Source organism: Lates calcarifer, linkage group LG21, assembly GCF_001640805.2.
Source record: "Lates calcarifer isolate ASB-BC8 linkage group LG21, TLL_Latcal_v3, whole genome shotgun sequence".
In the NCBI taxonomy this organism is placed as follows: Eukaryota; Metazoa; Chordata; class Actinopteri; family Centropomidae; genus Lates; species Lates calcarifer.
The window spans coordinates 14,465,404-14,484,308 of NC_066853.1; the positions used below are offsets into that span (position 1 = coordinate 14,465,404).

The 18,905-nt window shown below is 39.2% G+C and overlaps 3 protein-coding genes across 3 annotated transcripts; all 3 read left to right on the forward strand.

Moving 5' to 3' along the window:
• The first annotated feature begins 706 nt into the window (after positions 1-706).
• On the forward strand, positions 707-5,210 carry LOC108899739 (extracellular calcium-sensing receptor-like). The gene is made up of 9 exons (XM_018700362.1): positions 707-831; positions 1,096-1,390; positions 1,567-1,653; positions 1,810-2,079; positions 2,430-2,636; positions 2,726-2,998; positions 3,323-3,550; positions 3,653-3,776; positions 4,297-5,210. Exons 1-9 carry the CDS (start codon positions 722-724, stop codon positions 5,208-5,210), a joined length of 2,508 nt encoding a protein of 835 aa, XP_018555878.1. The 5' UTR covers positions 707-721.
• Positions 5,211-7,001: 1,791 nt separating this feature from the next.
• Positions 7,002-11,988, forward strand: LOC108899762 (extracellular calcium-sensing receptor-like). Its single transcript, XM_018700388.1, has 9 exons — positions 7,002-7,240; positions 7,526-7,820; positions 7,974-8,060; positions 8,297-8,566; positions 8,893-9,096; positions 9,195-9,470; positions 10,071-10,298; positions 10,395-10,518; positions 11,078-11,988. Exons 1-9 carry the CDS (start codon positions 7,002-7,004, stop codon positions 11,986-11,988), a joined length of 2,634 nt encoding a protein of 877 aa, XP_018555904.1.
• Positions 11,989-14,217: 2,229 nt separating this feature from the next.
• Positions 14,218-18,591, forward strand: LOC108899755 (extracellular calcium-sensing receptor-like). Its single transcript, XM_018700380.1, has 9 exons — positions 14,218-14,342; positions 14,601-14,895; positions 14,993-15,079; positions 15,310-15,579; positions 15,902-16,108; positions 16,192-16,467; positions 16,737-16,964; positions 17,062-17,185; positions 17,687-18,591. Exons 1-9 carry the CDS (start codon positions 14,233-14,235, stop codon positions 18,589-18,591), a joined length of 2,502 nt encoding a protein of 833 aa, XP_018555896.1. The 5' UTR covers positions 14,218-14,232.
• Positions 18,592-18,905: the final 314 nt, after the last annotated feature.

The following is an 18,905-nucleotide window of genomic DNA, read 5'->3' on the forward strand; positions in this document are numbered from 1 at the left end:
AGTAATCAATGGGAAGATGTATTATTTCACCAAATGTTTCAGTATGCTGCTACTACCATCTAGTGGATTTAATGGACTGAATGTGGTACTGTGTGATTGTAAATACCAAAACTGAGGGCTGATTTCTGCATTTTCTTTCACACACAAGTTTAAGGTTGTAGTCATACAAAATGACTCATCTGACACATGTATGTACAGCATCTGTTCAGGTTCTAAACTGCAGAGCTGCAGAGCTAGATAATTTACTCAAAGGTGAAAAAGTCTACAACTTAATATGATATAAAAAAAAAAAAAGATATATTTTATAACAATGCCATGCAAATTTTAGTCATCATCATGGTCATCCACAATTTACATTTGAACTGGAAAGGATGCAAACATGGCCTTAGAGTGATGTTATTAAAAGTTAACATATTGATACTGCCACTATACAAAATCTATATGAAATAAAATACACTTTAGACCCTGCCCCTACATCTTCTCCTGCCCTGATGGGTGGTGTGGAAGATTAAACAATGCTGTAAGTCAATAAAAGGGGGTGACATAGTTGTAGAGCTTGATGACTGGACTCAGAAAAGAGGTGAACCAGAGGAAAGTCATGTGGACATTTCAATACACCAACTTGCTCTTGCTCATGTTGTATTCTTACTTTTCCTCTGCTGATTCCTCCCCTATTTATTCCTCCTCCTGCCAGTTACAAGGACAGTTTCACCTAAATGGGATGCACAAGACTGGAGATGTGGTTCTAGGTGGGCTTTTTGAAATCCACTTCTTTTCTACTTATCCTGACCTGTCTTTTACCTCAGAGCCACAACAGCCTACCTGCTATGGGTGAGTCTGTCAAGGAAATGGCAAAAAGCAGAAACTGGGGGAAATCAGGCCCATTTGTAGAATATATTTCTAATAAACAGATTTTACTATGAAAGAACTGTATTGTGTATTTTTGCCATTTTTATCATACTGCTTTTTTTCCCCCACAATCCCCTTTGTGTTTTGGTTGTTGCAGTTTGACTAGCTAGATTGCTTACAAAACAATGTTGTACAACATGTATATTTTCACAGTTACTAAAGTAAATAGTTGTATTTTTATGTTAGTTTTGATGTCATAGGATTTAGGCTGACCCAGACCATGGCCTTTGCTATTGATGAGATCAACAGAAACTCCAACCTGCTACCTAATGTGACTCTGGGATACAGTCTGTATGATAACTGCAACACACTAGGAGTTGGATTCCGAGCAGCATTGTCATTAGCCAGTGGTCTAGAGGAGCAAGTCATATTACATCAATCATGTGAAGGACCCACTCCAGTTCTCGGTATTGTGGGTGATTCTTCCTCTACACGTTCTATTGCCATATCCACTGTCTTAGGTTTGTACAGAGTGCCTATGGTAAGTTTTTTCTGTCTTACCATCTTTTAAATCTTTTAGATGTTTTTGTTATAATTTTGACTTTAAATCATGTTGCAAAGCAGTGACATGGAAACAATAAACACAACACTGAAAAGTTAAATTAGTTAGAAAAGGCTTTTCCTCTTTTTAGGATGTACTGTCTGTGTTTTTTACAGGTGAGTTATTTTTCCACATGTTCTTGCCTGAGTGACCGGAAAAAGTTTCCATCATTCTTTAGGACGATCCCAAGTGATGCTTTCCAGGTGAAAACAAAACAATGATATTGTAGTTGTATGATGTCAGATAACAACATTAAAAGACAATAATTAAATATGGTCATTGGTGGAACATGTTCAGCAGTATTTCCACTGAAACATTTTTCAAGGTTTTGCACTAATCTCGTCACTGTGTCCACATAGGTGCGTGCTATTATTCAGATTCTAAAACGCTTTGGCTGGACATGGATAGGTCTGCTGATTAGTGATGATGCTTATGGACTCCACGCTGCCCGATCCTTCCAGTCTGACCTGGGTCCAACTAGTGGAGGTTGTCTGGCCTATACAGAGACTTTGCCCTGGGGTAACAACCCAGCTGAACGAAAGAGGATTGTAGATGTGATGAAGAAATCTACAGCTCGTGTGGTCATTGTGTTTGCACATGAAGGTCACATGATTGACCTCATGGAAGAGGTTGGGTTTTAAAGACAATTATACCTCAATATAATTATACCATTTGTAAACAACTTAATATTTTATGTGTCAAACTGAAATAATTTATTGTGTAATCTTTAATAAAATGTAGGTGTAAATGCACCAAATACACTGTTACTTGAGTAAGTTACACCTCTGATTTGTTAAAAGCATTGCCAGCAGATTTTCATAACGAGATCACTTCCTCTATCCATCTATCAAATTCTACTCTACCTCATACTACTGTGTAAAACACAGGATTGCACATGTATGACATCAACTGAGGAAACTAGATAATACTATCGGAATGGCAGTATAAATTTATATACTTGGTATAATACAATGTACAGGTGGTAAGGCAGAATGTAACAGGACTGCAGTGGATAGCCAGTGAAGCCTGGACATCAGCTACTGTGCTCCAGACCCCCCGCCTCATGCCGTACCTGGGTGGAACACTGGGCATTGCCATCCGTCAAGGAGAAATACCAGGGCTCAGAGACTTCCTGTTACAAATATGTCCTGACCTACACCACAACAACAGCTATGGAAATAACATGGTGAGAGTTAAACCTTGTAATCTGATTTGGTATTTACAAGAATAATGTTTTGTCATTATTTATAATACACTGCTTTGAATATATTTTAGGTAAATCAGTTTTGGGAACACACATTTCAGTGTAGATTTGCACCACCTCCAGCAGGTTGGGTGGAAGCTGAAGGAGCATTATGCACTGGACAGGAAGATCTAGAGAGTGTGGAGACTGAGTTCTTGGATGTTTCAAACCTTAGGCCAGAGTATAATGTGTATAAGGCTGTGTATGCTCTGGCATATGCCCTTGATAACATGCTGCAGTGTGAGCCAGGGAGAGGGCCTTTCAGTGGGAACAGCTGTGGAAATTTACGACTGGAGCCATGGCAGGTGTGATATCAGTTTATGTTCCAAATGTTCACTAAATGCTGTGTTTTAGTATTTCTTATGTAGTAAAATAAAATACAGTATTAAGTACAAAAGCTATGATATTATGAATTGCAAAATAGTGGATAGATAACTGCAAATATTTTTATAAAATCAGAGAGCAATATCCTGTCATTAGGTGTATAGTGTCATAGGTAATGCATTGCAATTTTTGATGACCTCACATGTTCATAGAAGTCATATGCACCTTGATTATTGAATACTACATCCTGCTGTGTTCATCATGGTCATTACTAATATTCATGATTTTTATTCTGATTTTCAAAGCTTGTGTATTACTTGGAAAAGGTCAATTTCACCACATCATTCGGTGATCAAGTGTCATTTGATGTGAATGGTGATGTCTTACCAATCTATGATATCATGAACTGGCAGTGGCTTCCTGATGGAAGAACTAAAGTTCAGACTGTGGGTGAGGTTAAGAAGTCAGCCTTCAAAGGTGAAGAACTCACACTTGATGAAGATAAAATCTTCTGGAACTTTGAATCCAAACAGGTTACTTTAGATTTTTCACACTCCTATCTTCTGACCCATGGTTTACTCACTATAGCAGTTTAAAGGAGTGTAGAATGACAGATATTCATTTCATCCCTACAGCCACCACGGTCAGTGTGCAGTGAGAGCTGTCCTCCAGGTACCCGCATGGCCAGGAAGAAGGGGGAACCTGAGTGTTGTTTTGACTGCATCCCTTGTTCTGATGGAATGATCAGCAATAAAACTGGTGAGTGTTCATGTTAAAGGTTGAATTCAGTTGGGTTGTCGTCTTGTTTTTGACTTTTTTTTTTTGAGTGAATGAATGGAGCTGCATTTTCCATCCATTTTGTAGATGTCATGTCTATGGTTCAAGCATCAGAGGCAACTTGGTGAAGGTTAGGAGAGGTCATGATTTTGGTTAAATGTTCATAATGATGTTGTGTCTGAAGTCACTGTGAACTTTTTCTGTATTAAACCTTACCAAAATATTTCCCTAACCACAAACAAGTGTTGTGACTGCCTCAACATAACCATGAGAAAGATTAATAATGCTGTATTCACTATGAGTGGATATCATGCCGCAAGATTATATATTTTGGAGATAAACAAATGCATTGTCTGTGAACAGTTCAGTATCAACATATTTACAACTTTTCTAATGTTAACAACATTTCCCTATTATGTTAATAATAAATAAGTTTAGTTCTGCATAAATTAATTCTAGGACACAGGGTTGATGTGTCTCAACACTTTCTGTATTTTCATAGACTCCATGGAGTGCACTAGTTGTCCAGAGGATTTCTGGTCCAGTCCCCAGCGTGACCACTGTGTTCCTAAGAAAACAGAGTTCCTCTCCTACCATGAGCCTCTGGGTATCTGCTTGACAGCCACCTCACTGCTGGGCACATTTATCTGTGCCGTTGTACTAGGGATCTTTATCTACTATCGCAGAACACCTATAGTACGTGCCAACAATTCTGAACTTAGTTTTCAGCTGTTGTTGTCACTTAAGCTATGTTTCCTATGTTCACTACTGTTTATTGGCCATCCCAGAGTATGGACATGCCAGCTGAGACATGCAGCATTTGGGATCAGCTTTGTGCTTTGTGTCTCATGTATCCTGGTGAAAACCATGGTGGTTCTGGCTGTGTTCAAGGCCTCCAAGCCAGGAGGTGAAGCCAGTCTGAAGTGGTTTGGTGCTGTGCAGCAGAGAGGGACAGTTCTGGTTCTTACTTCTATTCAAGCTACAATCTGTACTGCCTGGCTTCTCTCTTCCTCACCAGCACCTCATAAAAACATCCAATACCATAATGACAAGATAGTTTATGAGTGTGTAGTTGGGTCCACAGTTGGTTTTGCAGTGTTACTTGGTTATATTGGTTTACTGGCTATCCTCAGTTTCCTGTTAGCATTTCTAGCAAGGAATCTTCCAGACAGTTTCAATGAGGCCAAACTCATCACTTTCAGCATGTTGATCTTCTGTGCTGTGTGGGTGACATTTGTCCCTGCTTATATCAGCTCACCAGGTAAATATGCAGATGCAGTGGAGGTATTTGCCATCCTGGCCTCCAGTTTTGGCCTCTTGGTGGCACTGTTTGGACCTAAGTGTTACATAATCCTGCTGAGACCAGAGAGAAACACAAAGAAAGCTATCATGGGTCGAGGCACCACAAATTCATAAAATGGTAAATGTTTGGTTAACTTCATGCACAAAAACAACATTGCTAGGTTTAGGGAAAGATCGTTGTTGGGGTTAAAATTATTACTTCACTGAAGGCAGAAGACTTGACTGTCATGGCCCCTGTTCTCTTTTCTTGACCTATCCATCCATCTCAACTTCCTTTCTTAGTTTACTTTGTCACTCTATAATAACATCAACTCACTTCCTGATTTTCTCCCATAATAATTACTATGACCTGTAGAGGGCTTTGTCCTGTGAATGTAAGCATATGCCATTTTGAGGCATTTGCTGAAACAACTGATGCATTCATGAAGCCATCTATTGGGAAGTTATTTCCTCTTGGGAGGACAGACTCAAATTTACGCTCAAATAAAATTCATAATTTAGTCTGATCCGGTCTTTATTTTACATTCACTTACATTGGGCAACAGTGATCATCACTAGAAAAACCTCAAATCAATAGATACAACAATAATAATTCATAATAATTCATGTCAATAAAGATGATATTCATAATTGTATTATGTTTTCTCTGATAGTTGGTTTATGCATTCCTTGAAATTTGGTGGACAAAAACAAACATTTCAACTCTATGAATGATGTGTCTGTGAATGATTCAGTCTTAAGCTGCTATCACACATGCTCTGCAACCCTGTGCTTTTCCATACCCGTAGGAGCTGCTGCCTGCTCTAGCAGGCCAACCACATTCAAGCCCTGGACAGGAAGATCTCCAAAGGGAAACTACAATTCAGCATTTCAACGTTTATTTCTTTTTTTATTTAATTATTTCTTTTTTTGTAGATTTTAGGCTCCACAGTGGGCCCACATTTGACCTGGTCATGGGGGCAAACTTGTAAGAATGCACAAAGACAAAAGAGATAAAGCACATAATGAATGGTTTTAAACTCATAGTAAAATGCAACAAAAGGCCACAAACTCAGGCCCTGTACTGTTTTATCCCCAGGGAATTATGTCACATTTGAGGGCATGGTAATGTGGTCAACCAGGTCCCATTACTCTCCCTTTCTTTGTCTGAGATGGAGTGAAAATAAATGTTCTTATTAGACTCTAAATTATTTAATTTGGAGATCTAGTGCACAAATCACATAAGCACCTTCCACCATAATCAATCAAGACATTACAAAGGAGAGACATGATGGCACTGTTACTGGCAAGAAAGAGTTAGGGTCTCTGGATCTGAGTCCAGTCTCTGTTGTTTTACATTCCCATGTTCTTCCCATGTAGTTTTTTTGTTTGTTTGTTTGTTTTTAATGAAGGTAAATGTCAAATATCCCATGTAGAAATAAAGTCTTGTTGTATAGAATGAACTTTTTTTCATTCTGAAATTTCAGATTGTTCATTACTACTTTAGCCTTGTTAAAGTGTTAGTTAATCTTCTAGAACTGGCCATTTGACCTTTGAACTTGTCATATATCCCTCAGTGTGTTGTAGATGGTCGAGAAGAAGGTTGTAATTGGGGTTTAGGCCATTTTTTGTGACCTTCTTTAACTCGTGCATGTCTGCTTACTTCTTGCCCACTGTGGACTCACATGTGATGCCAGGTTTGTTGTTTCTACATTGCTAAGATGTCTTTGGACAGATTTAAAGTGCACTTGTTAATTCAACCGCAGCATAAATCTACATCAAGTGAAATACATTTCAGGCCCTGCCCCTGCATCTACCCCTGCCCTGATGGGAGGTGTGCAAGATTAAAAAATACTGCATGTCAATAAAAGGCAGTGACAAAACTTAAGGACTGCACTCAGAAAAAGGGTGAACTGGAGGAAAGTCATGTGGACATTTTTGGACATCACATTGTTTTTAATCATGGTGTTATGTTCCTTCTTTTCCTCTGCTGTGTTCCCCTCCCCTCTGCAGTCCTCCTCCTGCCAGTTACAGGGACAATTTCACCTAAATGGGATGCACAAGGATGGAGATGTGGTTCTAGGTGGGCTATTTCACATCCACTTCTTTTCTTCTTATCCTGACCTGTCTTTTACCTCAGAGCCACAACAGCCTACATGTCATGGGTGAGTCTGTCAGGGAAACAGCAAAAAGCAGAAAGTCAGTTCCATCAGTGGAATGTATTTTTGATCATTTGACATTACTATGAAAGAATTGTGTGTTTATGCCATTTTTATTGCCTTCTTTGCACACCCATTATTTTTTTCTCTTTTTTTTTCCAAGTGTTGATATTGTGGTTGTTGCTATTCAACTGGCTTCATTGTTCAAAATGTTTGTCCCTGTGCAACATGTATTTTTTACTGTATCATGTTGTATATTTCAGTAGTAAATAATGGTATTTTATATGTTAGTTTTGATGTTTCAGGATTCAGACAGGCCCTGACCATGGCCTTTACCATTGATGAAATCAACAGAAACTCAAACCTGTTACCTAATGTGACTCTAGGATACAGACTATATGATAACTGCCTCCAACTAGGAATTGGATTTCGTGCAGCATTGTCATTAGCCAGTGGTCAAGAGGAACAAGTCATTTTACATAAGACCTGTGTAGGAACCCCTCCAGTCCTGGGGATTGTGGGTGATTCTTCCTCTACACGTTCTATTGCCATCTCCACTGTCTTAGGTTTGTACAGAGTGCCTATGGTAAGTTTTTCTGCCTTAACATCTATTAATTCTTTTGGATGATATTAATTTAATTTCAAATTTAATGTTGGTTGCAAAGTAGTGAACACTGAAAAGTATAAAAAGAGTGTGTTAAGGCTTTGACTGTTTTAGGACATCCTGTGTTTTTCACAGGTGAGTTACTTTGCCACATGTTCTTGCCTGAGTGACCGGCAGAAGTTTCCATCCTTTTTTAGGACGATCCCAAGCGATGCTTTTCAGGTAAAATTAATCAGGATGAGGAAAATGCACAAACATCCCTGAAAGGCAATGAAAAATATATTTATTATGTATCAGCAGTGACATTATTTGTCTCATTGGAGTTGAATGGTGTTAGATAACAACACTGAAAGGCAGTAATTAAATGTGGTCAATAGTGGAACCTGTTTATCAGGATTTCCAGTGAAAGATTAAGCCTGTAAACCAAACTAACTAAATACTACTCTGTACTCACTTAGGTGCATGCTATGATTCAGATTCTAAAACACTTTGGCTGGACTTGGGCAGGTCTGCTGATCAGTGATAATGATTATGGATTCCACGCTGCCAGTTCCTTCCAGTCTGACCTGGGTCCATCTGGTGGAGGTTGTCTGGCATACACAGAGATTTTGCCCTGGGGTGACAACCCAGCTGAATTCAGGAGGATTGTAGATGTGATGAAGAAATCCACAGCTCGTGTGGTCATTGTGTTTGCATATCAGAGTGACATGATTAATCTCATGAAAGAGGTTGGTCTTGAAATACAACTTGATTATAGCTTAATAGAATTATAAAACCTAGACTTTTATTTGTCAAAGTGAAAGATTTGTTTCAATAATATTTTTTTCTAAGCACACCAAACAGTAATTAACTGAATAATTTACACGTACTGATTTGTTAAAGGATAATTTGAGTCAGATTACTTACTCTTACTTACTTAATTATGCTCACCTCCACTTATAATTATATTGATCATAATATTGTAATAGTATAATACTTATCATCAGCTATGAAAACTAGATACTACTCTCGTGGCAGTGTGAATTTATATACTTGGTATAAATGCAATGTACAGGTGGTGAGGCAGAATGTGACAGGCCTGCAGTGGATAGCCAGTGAAGCCTGGACATCAGCTACTGTGCTCCAGACCCCCCACCTCATGCCGTACCTGGATGGAACACTGGGCATTGCCATCCGTAGAGGAGAAATGCCAGGGCTCAGAGACTTCCTGTTACAAATACGTCCTGACCTACACCACAACAGCTATGGAAATAATGTGGTGAGAGATTAACCTTGCAATCTGATCTGCTATTTATCAGAATCAGGCATTGTCTTTATTTATAATACACAGTTTTTTAAAAACCCATTCAATTTCAGGTAAATCAGTTTTGGGAATACGCATTTCAGTGTAGATTTGCACCACCTCCAGCAGGTTGGGTGGAAGCTGGAGGAGCATTATGCACTGGACAGGAAGATCTAGAGAGTGTGGAGACTGAGTTCTTGGATGTTTCAAACCTCAGGCCAGAGTATAATGTGTACAAGGCTGTGTATGCTCTGGCATATGCCCTTGATAACATGCTGCAGTGTGAGCCAGGGAGAGGGCCTTTCAGTGGGCACAGCTGTGGTAATTTACAAAGACTGGAGCCATGGCAGGTGTGATATCAGTTTACACTCTACCTGTTCATGTGACTAAATCCTTTGTTTGAGTGTTTCTTGTGGAGTACCATTTAGGGCATAGGTAGTACAAAGCTATGAGATGACTAATTGTAATATTGAAATATTACAGAAAGAACCTTATGTACAGCTGGCTAGACCTGCCATGATGACCATGGTCAAGATGGTGATCATAGCAGGTGTATGTGTGTCTAAGTGTGTGTGTGTGTGTGTGTGTGTGTGTGTGTGTGTGTGTGTGTGTGTCTGTCCTCTTTGGTTTTCCCTCTATCCCTTATTCATATTTTCATAGCTCATGTATTACTTAGAAAAGGCCACAGTTCTGGTAATTTAAGACTGGAGCAGGTAAGACAGGTGTGATATCAGTTTGCACCAAAAATATAATAGAGAAATATACATTGTCACTAGGTATACAATTCAGTGATATGACTTCAATTTAAGGGAAATGCTTTGTTGTGTAGTATTCGGTTTAATTATGGAATACAAAGTCAAGCTGTGATCACCATGGTTATTAAGCAGAATATATATATTTTTGCCTATTCCCTTTGGTTTTAACTCTATCCATCATTCTTGTTTTCATAGCTTGTGTATTACTTGGATAAGGTCAACTTCACCACATCATTTGGTGATCAGATGTCATTTGATGAAAATGGTGATGTCTTACCAATCTATGATATCATGAACTGGCAGTGGCTTCCTGATGGAAGAACTGAAGTTCAGACTGTGGGTGAGGTTAAGAAGTCAGCCTTCAAAGGTGAAGAACTCAAACTTGATGAAGACAAAATCTTCTGGAACTTTGAATCCAAAAAGGTCACTTCTGACTTTTCAGACTATCATCTGGCCCATGCATTACTCTAGCAGTGTAAAAGAATGTAAGAATGATACATACTTATTTTCCCCCTTCAGCCACCCCAGTCAGTGTGCAGTGAGAGCTGTCCTCCAGGTACCCGCATGGCCAGAAAGAAGGGGGAACCTGAATGTTGTTTTGACTGCATCCCTTGTTCTGAGGGAAAAATCACTAATAAGACTGGTGGGTGCACATTTTAAACATTGCAGTTTGGAAATACAATATATTTACATCAGTCAGCCACAGAATTAAAATATTAGTAATAGTTATAGTATATTAATTATAGTTTGGTCAAGGTTCAGGAAAGATGAGGAAAGATGAAATTGCTGTGACATTTTTCTGTATCAAACCAGAACAAAATCTTTCCCGTAAGTGTTAAGCAAGTGCTGAGAAACATGAAGAAGTTCAATCATACTGTATTCAGTACAAATTAACATTGTACCAAAACGTCTAGCATTTCTGAGGTAAATAATTACATCATCTGTGAACATTGTAAACTGTAAATAAGATATAATCCAGTCAGCATTCCTTTTCCTTTAAAATGTATTTGCTGTTGTGGTTTAGTTGTTCACAAAGTATCAACATATCTGCAACTTGTGACCTACATTAATTAAAAAGAATTCTTTATTATGTTGATAATAGAACATAATCTAGTCAGCGTTACATGTCGTTCAAATTGTATTCACTGTTACAGCATACGACACAGGACTGATGAAGCACAACACTTTCCCTATTTTCATAGACTCCATGGAGTGCACCAGTTGTCCAGAGGATTTCTGGTCCAGCCCCCAGCGTGACCACTGTGTTCCTAAGAAAACAGAGTTCCTCTCCTACAGTGAGTCTCTGGGTATCTGCTTGGCGGCCACTTCACTGCTAGGAACATTTATCTGTGCTGTCGTCTTGGGGATATTTATTTATCATCGCCAAACACCTATAGTACGTGCCAACAATTCTGAACTTAGTTTTCAGCTATTGCTGTCACTTAAGTTATGTTTTCTGTGTTCACTACTTTTTATTGGCCGTCCCAGGCTATGGACATGCCAACTGAGACACGCAGCCTTTGGGATCAGCTTTGTGCTTTGTGTCTCATGTATCCTGGTGAAAACCATGGTGGTTCTGGCTGTGTTCAAAGCCTCCAAGCCAGGAGGTGAAGCCAGTCTGAAGTGGTTTGGTGCTATGCAGCAGAGAGGGACAGTTTTTGTTCTTACTTGCATTCAAGCAGCAATCTGTACTGCCTGGATCATCTCCTCATCACCAGCTCCTCATAAAAATACCCAATACCACAATGACAAGATAGTTTATGAGTGTGTAGTTGGGTCCACAGTTGGTTTTGCAGTGTTACTTGGCTATATTGGTTTACTAGCTATCCTAAGTTTCCTGTTAGCATTTCTGGCAAGGAATCTTCCAGACAGTTTCAATGAGGCCAAACTCATAACTTTCAGCATGTTGATCTTCTGTGCAGTGTGGGTGGCATTTGTCCCTGCTTATATTAGCTCACCAGGCAAATATGCAGATGCAGTGGAGGCATTTGCCATTCTGGCCTCCAGTTTTGGCCTCTTGGTGGCACTGTTTGGACCTAAGTGTTACATAATCCTGCTGAGACCAGAGAGAAACACAAAGAAAGCTATCATGGGTCGAGGCATTGAGTCATAAAAATTTTAGACTTAATAGAATAAATCAATTTCCTTTCTACAATAGAAAAATATGTGCAGAAAAAAATGTTATGTAATTGAGAAAGAAGAACTGATGCCAAATAAATATATGTGAATATGAAGTCTCTTAAAACATGGATCATATGTGTAAGAACACTTAAACAGAATGAGTTATTCCATTTTTTCCAGGGTTCAATTAAAGTACAAAGTGCTGACTCCTGAAATGCTGTTTATGACCTTTGTGACTTTTCATGGTGTATTTTAACATCACACCTGATTAAATTGTAAGTTACTTTCTCATAATACATTATGCAGAGTAAATGATTTCATCCAACAATAACTATTTTTGTATTTATAGAGCTGTATAGAGCTAATGTGGGCCCTAGAGATACATACATTTTCTATATTGCACCCAAAATCAAAAAGATCCTCTCATCTCCTGAGTCCCATAACATCAACAGGAACAAAATTATGGAGGTACTGTCTTGTAAAGATGCATTGATCTACGGCCTCTCGAGTATAATGTAACTGAGTCCAAGCATCAGACTTCACTGTGAACCTGAAGTGCTTTAAAATTCCATTGATTGTTGTTCCTAAACAGAGACTGGTCAAATTAGAAAGCCCAATATATTGTCATCTACAGTATTACAGTATCTTTGAGAAATTGCTATTGAGCATCAACCCTCACAGCATTAGGCCTCCAGATATTGTTGTGATCATTTCTGTGGTTGTAAAAAAGTGATGGGAAACACAATGGTTACAGCCTTGGCCATTTTATTGACCGGTGTCTATGTTTTCCACCGTTTTCTGTGATAGTTTTTGCTTGATGTGTTCTCTTCCTGTGAGGAAATTTAAGTGTATACTTTCATATCTCCTCCTGGCCAGGGAGCACCTCCGCAACATCTTAGTGTTTTAAAATGCTTGGGTGCAACTCTGGACAGTGTCTGGACCTGATTCTGCAGACATTATCCAGAATTCATATGTGAAAGCAGCTTTACTAGCAGTGGTGAACACAGAAATCTGTAGGTTACATGCGTAATCCTGAGTGGAGACATTGCTCCACCCTACATAATATTCCATATGTACAAGGACTGACCTTAACAGGGGCAGGTAATGTGGATACTCTGTAAGACACATCACCCATGGTAGCTACACACTGATTGGAGACACATGGCTATATAAGCACCACAAAAAGGCAACCTTTGCAATTAACTTTGACTGGAACACATTCCAGATTAGCCTGCAGGTGTAGAGATCACTCCACTCAGAGAACTCTCAGAGACTCTCACCCTACATATTCCACAGACATGGAGTTTAAAAGACACATCATCCCTGCTTGAGCATGAAATGCCAGTTGAGTTCAAGAATGCTCACCCATGTGCTCAGAATAAAGTAAATAAACTATATACTGTATGTATCTGCTAGACAAGTAGTTTTACTGAAGGGTGAAACAATCTGTCTGCTTAACATACATAACAATAAGTCCACTTAACCCCTTAATGCCGATTGTCACGAATTCGCATCATACCGTTTGCATTCAGACTGCAGCCGAGATAGCGTCAGCTTGAAAGCAAAAACACAAATAATTAATTTTTTTATACAATTGTAAATACATTCAGGCATCAAGGGGTTAATATGAAATTCAAAAATCCTAATACTGACATAGTGTGGCTGTCATGCAGTTTTCAGTAGAACGTAATTGTAATTGCAGTTAACCACAACTTATATATGGTTTGGAAACACTGCAAAGGCAAGTAGAGCTACTGGAAGGTGAATTAGTCTGTCCACTTATGTACAACTAATATGATATTCAAAAAGACTAATACTGACATAATGTAACTGCTGTGCAAGTAGAACTCAATCATTGCAGTCTTTCACAACTTAAATTTAGGATGTAAACATTTCTAACATGGCCTTGAAGAGATGTTATCAACACTTGAATTTGGTCTCAAAACAAAATCTATCCAAGAAAAAATGCATTTTAGGCCCTGCCCCTATTTCTTCATCTGCCCTGATGGGTGGTATACAAGAGTAAACATTTCGGTAAGTCAATAAAAGGGGGTGGCAGTGATAAACTGTAAAGACTGCACTCAGAAAAGGGGTGAACCAGAGGAAAGTCATGTGGAGATTTTTTGCCTCCAGTCTGGTCTTATTCTTATTGATGTGTTCCTGCTTTTCCTCTGCTGTGTCCTCCTCTCTTTATTCCTCCTCCTGTCTGTTACAGGGACAGTTTCACCTAAATGGGATGCACAAGACTGGTGATGTGGTTCTAGGTGGGCTATTTGGAATCCACTTCTTTTCGACTTATCCTGACCTGTCTTTTACCTCAGAGCCACAACAGCCTATCTGCCATGGGTGAGTCTGTCAGGGAAACAGCAAAAGGCAGAAATTGGGAAAATCAGTCCCATTAGAAGAATGTAATTTTGACCATCTAATTTTACTGTAAAAGAATTGCATTTTGTATTTATGTCATTTTTAATTCAAGTATTATTATCATGGTTGTTGCTATTCAGCCAGATTAGCTGTGTGCAAAATCTGTAGTTCTGAAACATGTTTGTACAGATAAAGTATGTTGTATTTTTCACTAGTAAACAGTGGGATTTTATGTGTTAGTTTTCATATTTCAGGATTCAGACAGGCCCAGACCATGGCCTTTGCTATTGATGAAATCAACAGAAACTCCAACCTGCTACCTAATGTGACTCTGGGATATAGTCTGTATGATAACTGTGTCCAATTAGGAGTTGGATTCCGTGCAGCATTGTCAGTAGCCAGTGGTCGAGAGGAGCAAGTTATATTACATGACACTTGTGTAGGAACCCCTCCAGTTCTAGGGATTGTGGGTGATTCTTCATCTACACGTTCTATTGCCATCTCCTCTGTCTTAGGTTTGTACAGAGTGCCTACGGTAAGTTTTTCTGCTTTACAATCTAACAATTCTGGAAAGTTTAGATACCCAGTAAAGGCTTTGAATGTTTTTAGGATTTGAAGTCTTTTTTCCACAGGTGAGTTATTTTGCTACATGTTCCTGCCTGAGTGACCGGCAAATGTTTCCATCCTTCTTTAGGACGATCCCAAGTGATGCTTTCCAGGTGAAAATCTATCAGTAAAAGAAAAATGGATAAAATAATACATGCTGGCATATTATCAAGAACAATACCATACTGCAATGAAAAATGCACACAATTTATGTATCAGCATATCAGCATGAACATTATTTCACAACACTGAAAGTCAACAACTAAACATGGTCAACTGTGAAACAGGTTTAGCAGGATTATTCCAGCCTGTGTTCTAATCCCTCCACTCTGTCCTCATCTAGGTACATGCTATCATTCAGATTTTAAAACACTTTGGCTGGACTTGGGCGGGTCTGCTGATCAGTGACAATGATTATGGAGTCCATGCTGCCAGTTCCTTCCAATCTGACCTCGGTCCATCTGGTGGAGGTTGTCTGGCCTACACAGAGATATTGCCTGCGGATGGAGATCAATCTGAACTGAAGAGGATTGTGGATGTGATGAAGAACTCCACAGCTCATGTGGTCATTGTGTTTGCAAATCAGGGACACGTGATTAACCTCATGGAAGAGGTTTGGCTTGAAATAGAGTTTTATTTGTCTAACAGAAAAATTAAACTCAATAATTTATGATAATACCTTGCCACAAAAAATAAATTACACCTCTGGTTATTTAAGGTACAGTTTGAATGAAATCATTTACTCAGACAAATTACACTGACCTCCTATCAAGCCAGGCATCATTTATAACACTGTAAAATACAGGACTGCACCTGTGCATGAATGAGTAGAACAAGACATTGACCATATAAACAGTGCGTAATTAAGAAAGCCAAATACTACTTCTGTGGCATGGTAGTATTAATTTATATACTTGTTATAACACAATGTACAGGTGGTGAGGCAGAATGTGACAGGACTGCAGTGGATAGCCAGTGAATCCTGGACATCAGCTGCTGTGCTCCAGACCCCTCGCCTCATGCCGTATCTGGGTGGAACACTGGGCATTGCCATACGTCGAGGAGAAATAGCAGGGCTCAGAGACTTCCTGTTACAAATACGTCCTGACCTACACCACAACAACAGCTATGAAAATAGCATGGTGAGAATTTAACCTTGCAATCTGATCTGGTATTGACAAGAATGATGTATCATGTATCCTTTTTTTTTTTTAATACATTGCAGGTAAATCAGTTTTGGGAACACACATTTCAGTGTAGATTTGCACCACCTCCAGCAGGTTGGGTGGAAGCTGGAGGAGCATTATGCACTGGACAGGAAGATCTAGAGAGTGTGGAGACTGAGTTCTTGGACATTTCAAACCTCAGGCCAGAGTATAATGTGTATAAGGCTGTGTATGCTCTGGCATATGCCCTTGATAACATGCTGCGCTGTGAGCCAGGGAGAGGGCCTTTCAGTGGGCACAGCTGTGGAAATTTGCAAAGACTGGAGCCATGGCAGGTGTGATATCAGTTTACACTCCATCTGTTAATGTGATTAAATCCTGTGTTTGAGTATTTCTTGTGGAGTAGCATTTAGGATATAGGATTAAATATAAAGTTTTAAGACTATTCTAATATAACAGATACCTGAGGGGGTTTTATCTATTGATGACTAGTAACAGTGGATAGTATTATTAGGTAAGATTTAGATCCTGTTCATTAGAGATAGAATTTTTTTTCATGTATTCTCTTTGGTTTTCCCTCTGTCCCTTAATCTCATTCTCATAGCTTGTGTATTACTTGGAAAAGGTCAACTTCACCACATCATCTGGTGATCAAGTGTCATTTGATGAGAATGGTGATGTCTTACCAATCTATGATATCATGAACTGGCAGTGGCTTCCTGATGGAAGAACTAAAGTTCAGACTGTGGGTGAGGTTAAGAAGTCAGCCTTCAAAGGTGAAGAACTCACACTTGATGAAGACAAAATCTTCTGGAAATTTGAATCAAAAGAGGTTTCTTCTGATTTTTCAGACTCCTATTTTCTAACCGATGGATTGTCAGTGGCAGCGTAAAGGGGTGTAGAGTAACATACTTATTTTCTCCCTACAGCCACCCCGGTCAGTGTGCAGTGAGAGCTGTCCTCCGGGTACCCGCGTGGCCAGAAAGAAGGGGGAACCTGAGTGTTGTTTTGACTGCATCCCTTGTTCTGATGGAAAGATCAGCAATAAGACTGGTGGCTAATCATTTTGAACATTGCAATTTAGAGATAAAATACACATAGACCAATAATCGATAGCATTATAGCATTAAAATTGTAACAAATACATTTTGTCGGAACCACAATTGTGCTGATATAGTGCTGCAAAATTGGATATTTTTGATGTAAAGAAATGCTTTGTCTGAGAACATCTTACTGGACACATTTGAAACTTGTAAACTACATTAATTAATGAGATTTCTTCATTATGTTAATAATAAGACATAATCCAGTCAGCATTCCTTTTCCTTTAAAATGTATTTGCTGTTGTGGTTTAGTTGTTCATAAAGTATCAACATATCTGCGACTTGTGACCTACATTAATTAAAAAGAATTCTTTATTATGTTGATAATAGAACATAATCTGGTCATGGTTGTGTCCTTTAAATTGTATTTACTGTTACAGCTTAGTTGTTTATAGACAGAATTTCTACAACAGAGGATTGATGACGCAAAATGCTTTCTCTGTTTTCATAGACTCCATGGAGTGCACCAGTTGTCCAGAGGATTTCTGGTCCAGCCCCCAGCGTGACTACTGTGTTCCTAAGAAAACAGAGTTCCTCTCCTACCATGAGTCTCTGGGTATCTGCTTGACAGCCACCTCACTGCTGGGAACATTTATCTGTGCTGTTGTCCTGGGGATATTTATCTACTATCGCAGAACACCTATAGTTCGTGCCAACAATTCAGGACTTAGTTTCCAGCTATTGCTGTCACTTAAGCTATGTTTCCTGTGTTCACTGCTATTTATTGGCCGTCCCAGACCGTGGACATGCCAACTGAGACATGCAGCATTTGGGATCAGCTTTGTGCTTTGTGTCTCATGCATCCTGGTGAAAACCATGGTGGTTCTGGCTGTGTTCAAGGCCTCCAAGCCAGGAGGTGAAGCCAGTCTGAAGTGGTTTGGTGCTGTGCAGCAGAGAGGGACAGTTCTTGTTCTTACTTCTGTCCAAGCAGTAATCTGTACTGTTTGGATTGTCTCTTCATCACCAGCTCCTCATAAAAATACCCAATACCACAATGACAAGGTAGTTTATGAGTGTATAGTGGGGTCCACAGTTGGTTTTGCAGTGTTACTTGGTTATATTGGTTTACTGGCTATCCTCAGCTTCCTGTTAGCATTTCTAGCAAGGAATCTTCCAGACAGTTTCAATGAGGCCAAACTCATCACTTTCAGCATGTTGATTTTCTGTGCTGTGTGGGTGACATTTGTCCCTGCTTATATCAGCTCACCAGGCAAATATGCAGATGCAGTGGAGGCATTTGCCATTTTGGCCTCCAGCTTTGGCCTCTTGGTGGCACTGTTTGGACCTAAGTGTTACATAATCCTGCTGAGACCAGAGAGAAACACAAAGAAAGCTATCATGGGTCGAGGCACTTAAAAGTCATAAAAATTGCACTTAATTTCATAGGACAGAATTTACCAACTTCCTCTGCAAATAAAACTTCCTCTGTTAACAGTAATAGCAATATTATGTAATTGAGAAAGAACGTCTGATGCTACTGTGGTATATTCGATGGTGATGATGTGAAGATGATGAAGAGAAGATCTTCACTGACACTGTCTTACTTGCATATAGAAGTTTATTGCAAAGAAGTCCAGCATCAAAACAAGCACTGCAGTAGCTTGTGAGAGGATCCGAGCCAATATGGATCTCTCTCCTAACAGCTCTCAACATCAGTATATATATATGTT

Bases quoted from the DNA above. Each gene is read 5' to 3' on its own strand.
- LOC108899739 (XM_018700362.1), top strand. From the start codon at position 722: ATGCACAAGACTGGAGATGTGGTTCTAGGTGGGCTTTTTGAAATCCAC. The intron at 1,654-1,809 runs GTGAAAACAAAA...GTGTCCACATAG, and splicing joins TCCCAAGTGATGCTTTCCAG to GTGCGTGCTATTATTCAGAT. The intron at 3,551-3,652 runs GTTACTTTAGAT...TCATCCCTACAG, and splicing joins GGAACTTTGAATCCAAACAG to CCACCACGGTCAGTGTGCAG.
- LOC108899762 (XM_018700388.1), top strand. From the start codon at position 7,002: ATGTGGACATTTTTGGACATCACATTGTTTTTAATCATGGTGTTATGT. The intron at 8,567-8,892 runs GTTGGTCTTGAA...TGCAATGTACAG, and splicing joins TGATTAATCTCATGAAAGAG to GTGGTGAGGCAGAATGTGAC. The intron at 9,471-10,070 runs GTGTGATATCAG...TTGTTTTCATAG, and splicing joins AAAGACTGGAGCCATGGCAG to CTTGTGTATTACTTGGATAA.
- LOC108899755 (XM_018700380.1), top strand. From the start codon at position 14,233: ATGCACAAGACTGGTGATGTGGTTCTAGGTGGGCTATTTGGAATCCAC. The intron at 14,343-14,600 runs GTGAGTCTGTCA...TTTATGTGTTAG, and splicing joins CAACAGCCTATCTGCCATGG to TTTTCATATTTCAGGATTCA. The intron at 17,186-17,686 runs GTGGCTAATCAT...CTGTTTTCATAG, and splicing joins AAAGATCAGCAATAAGACTG to ACTCCATGGAGTGCACCAGT.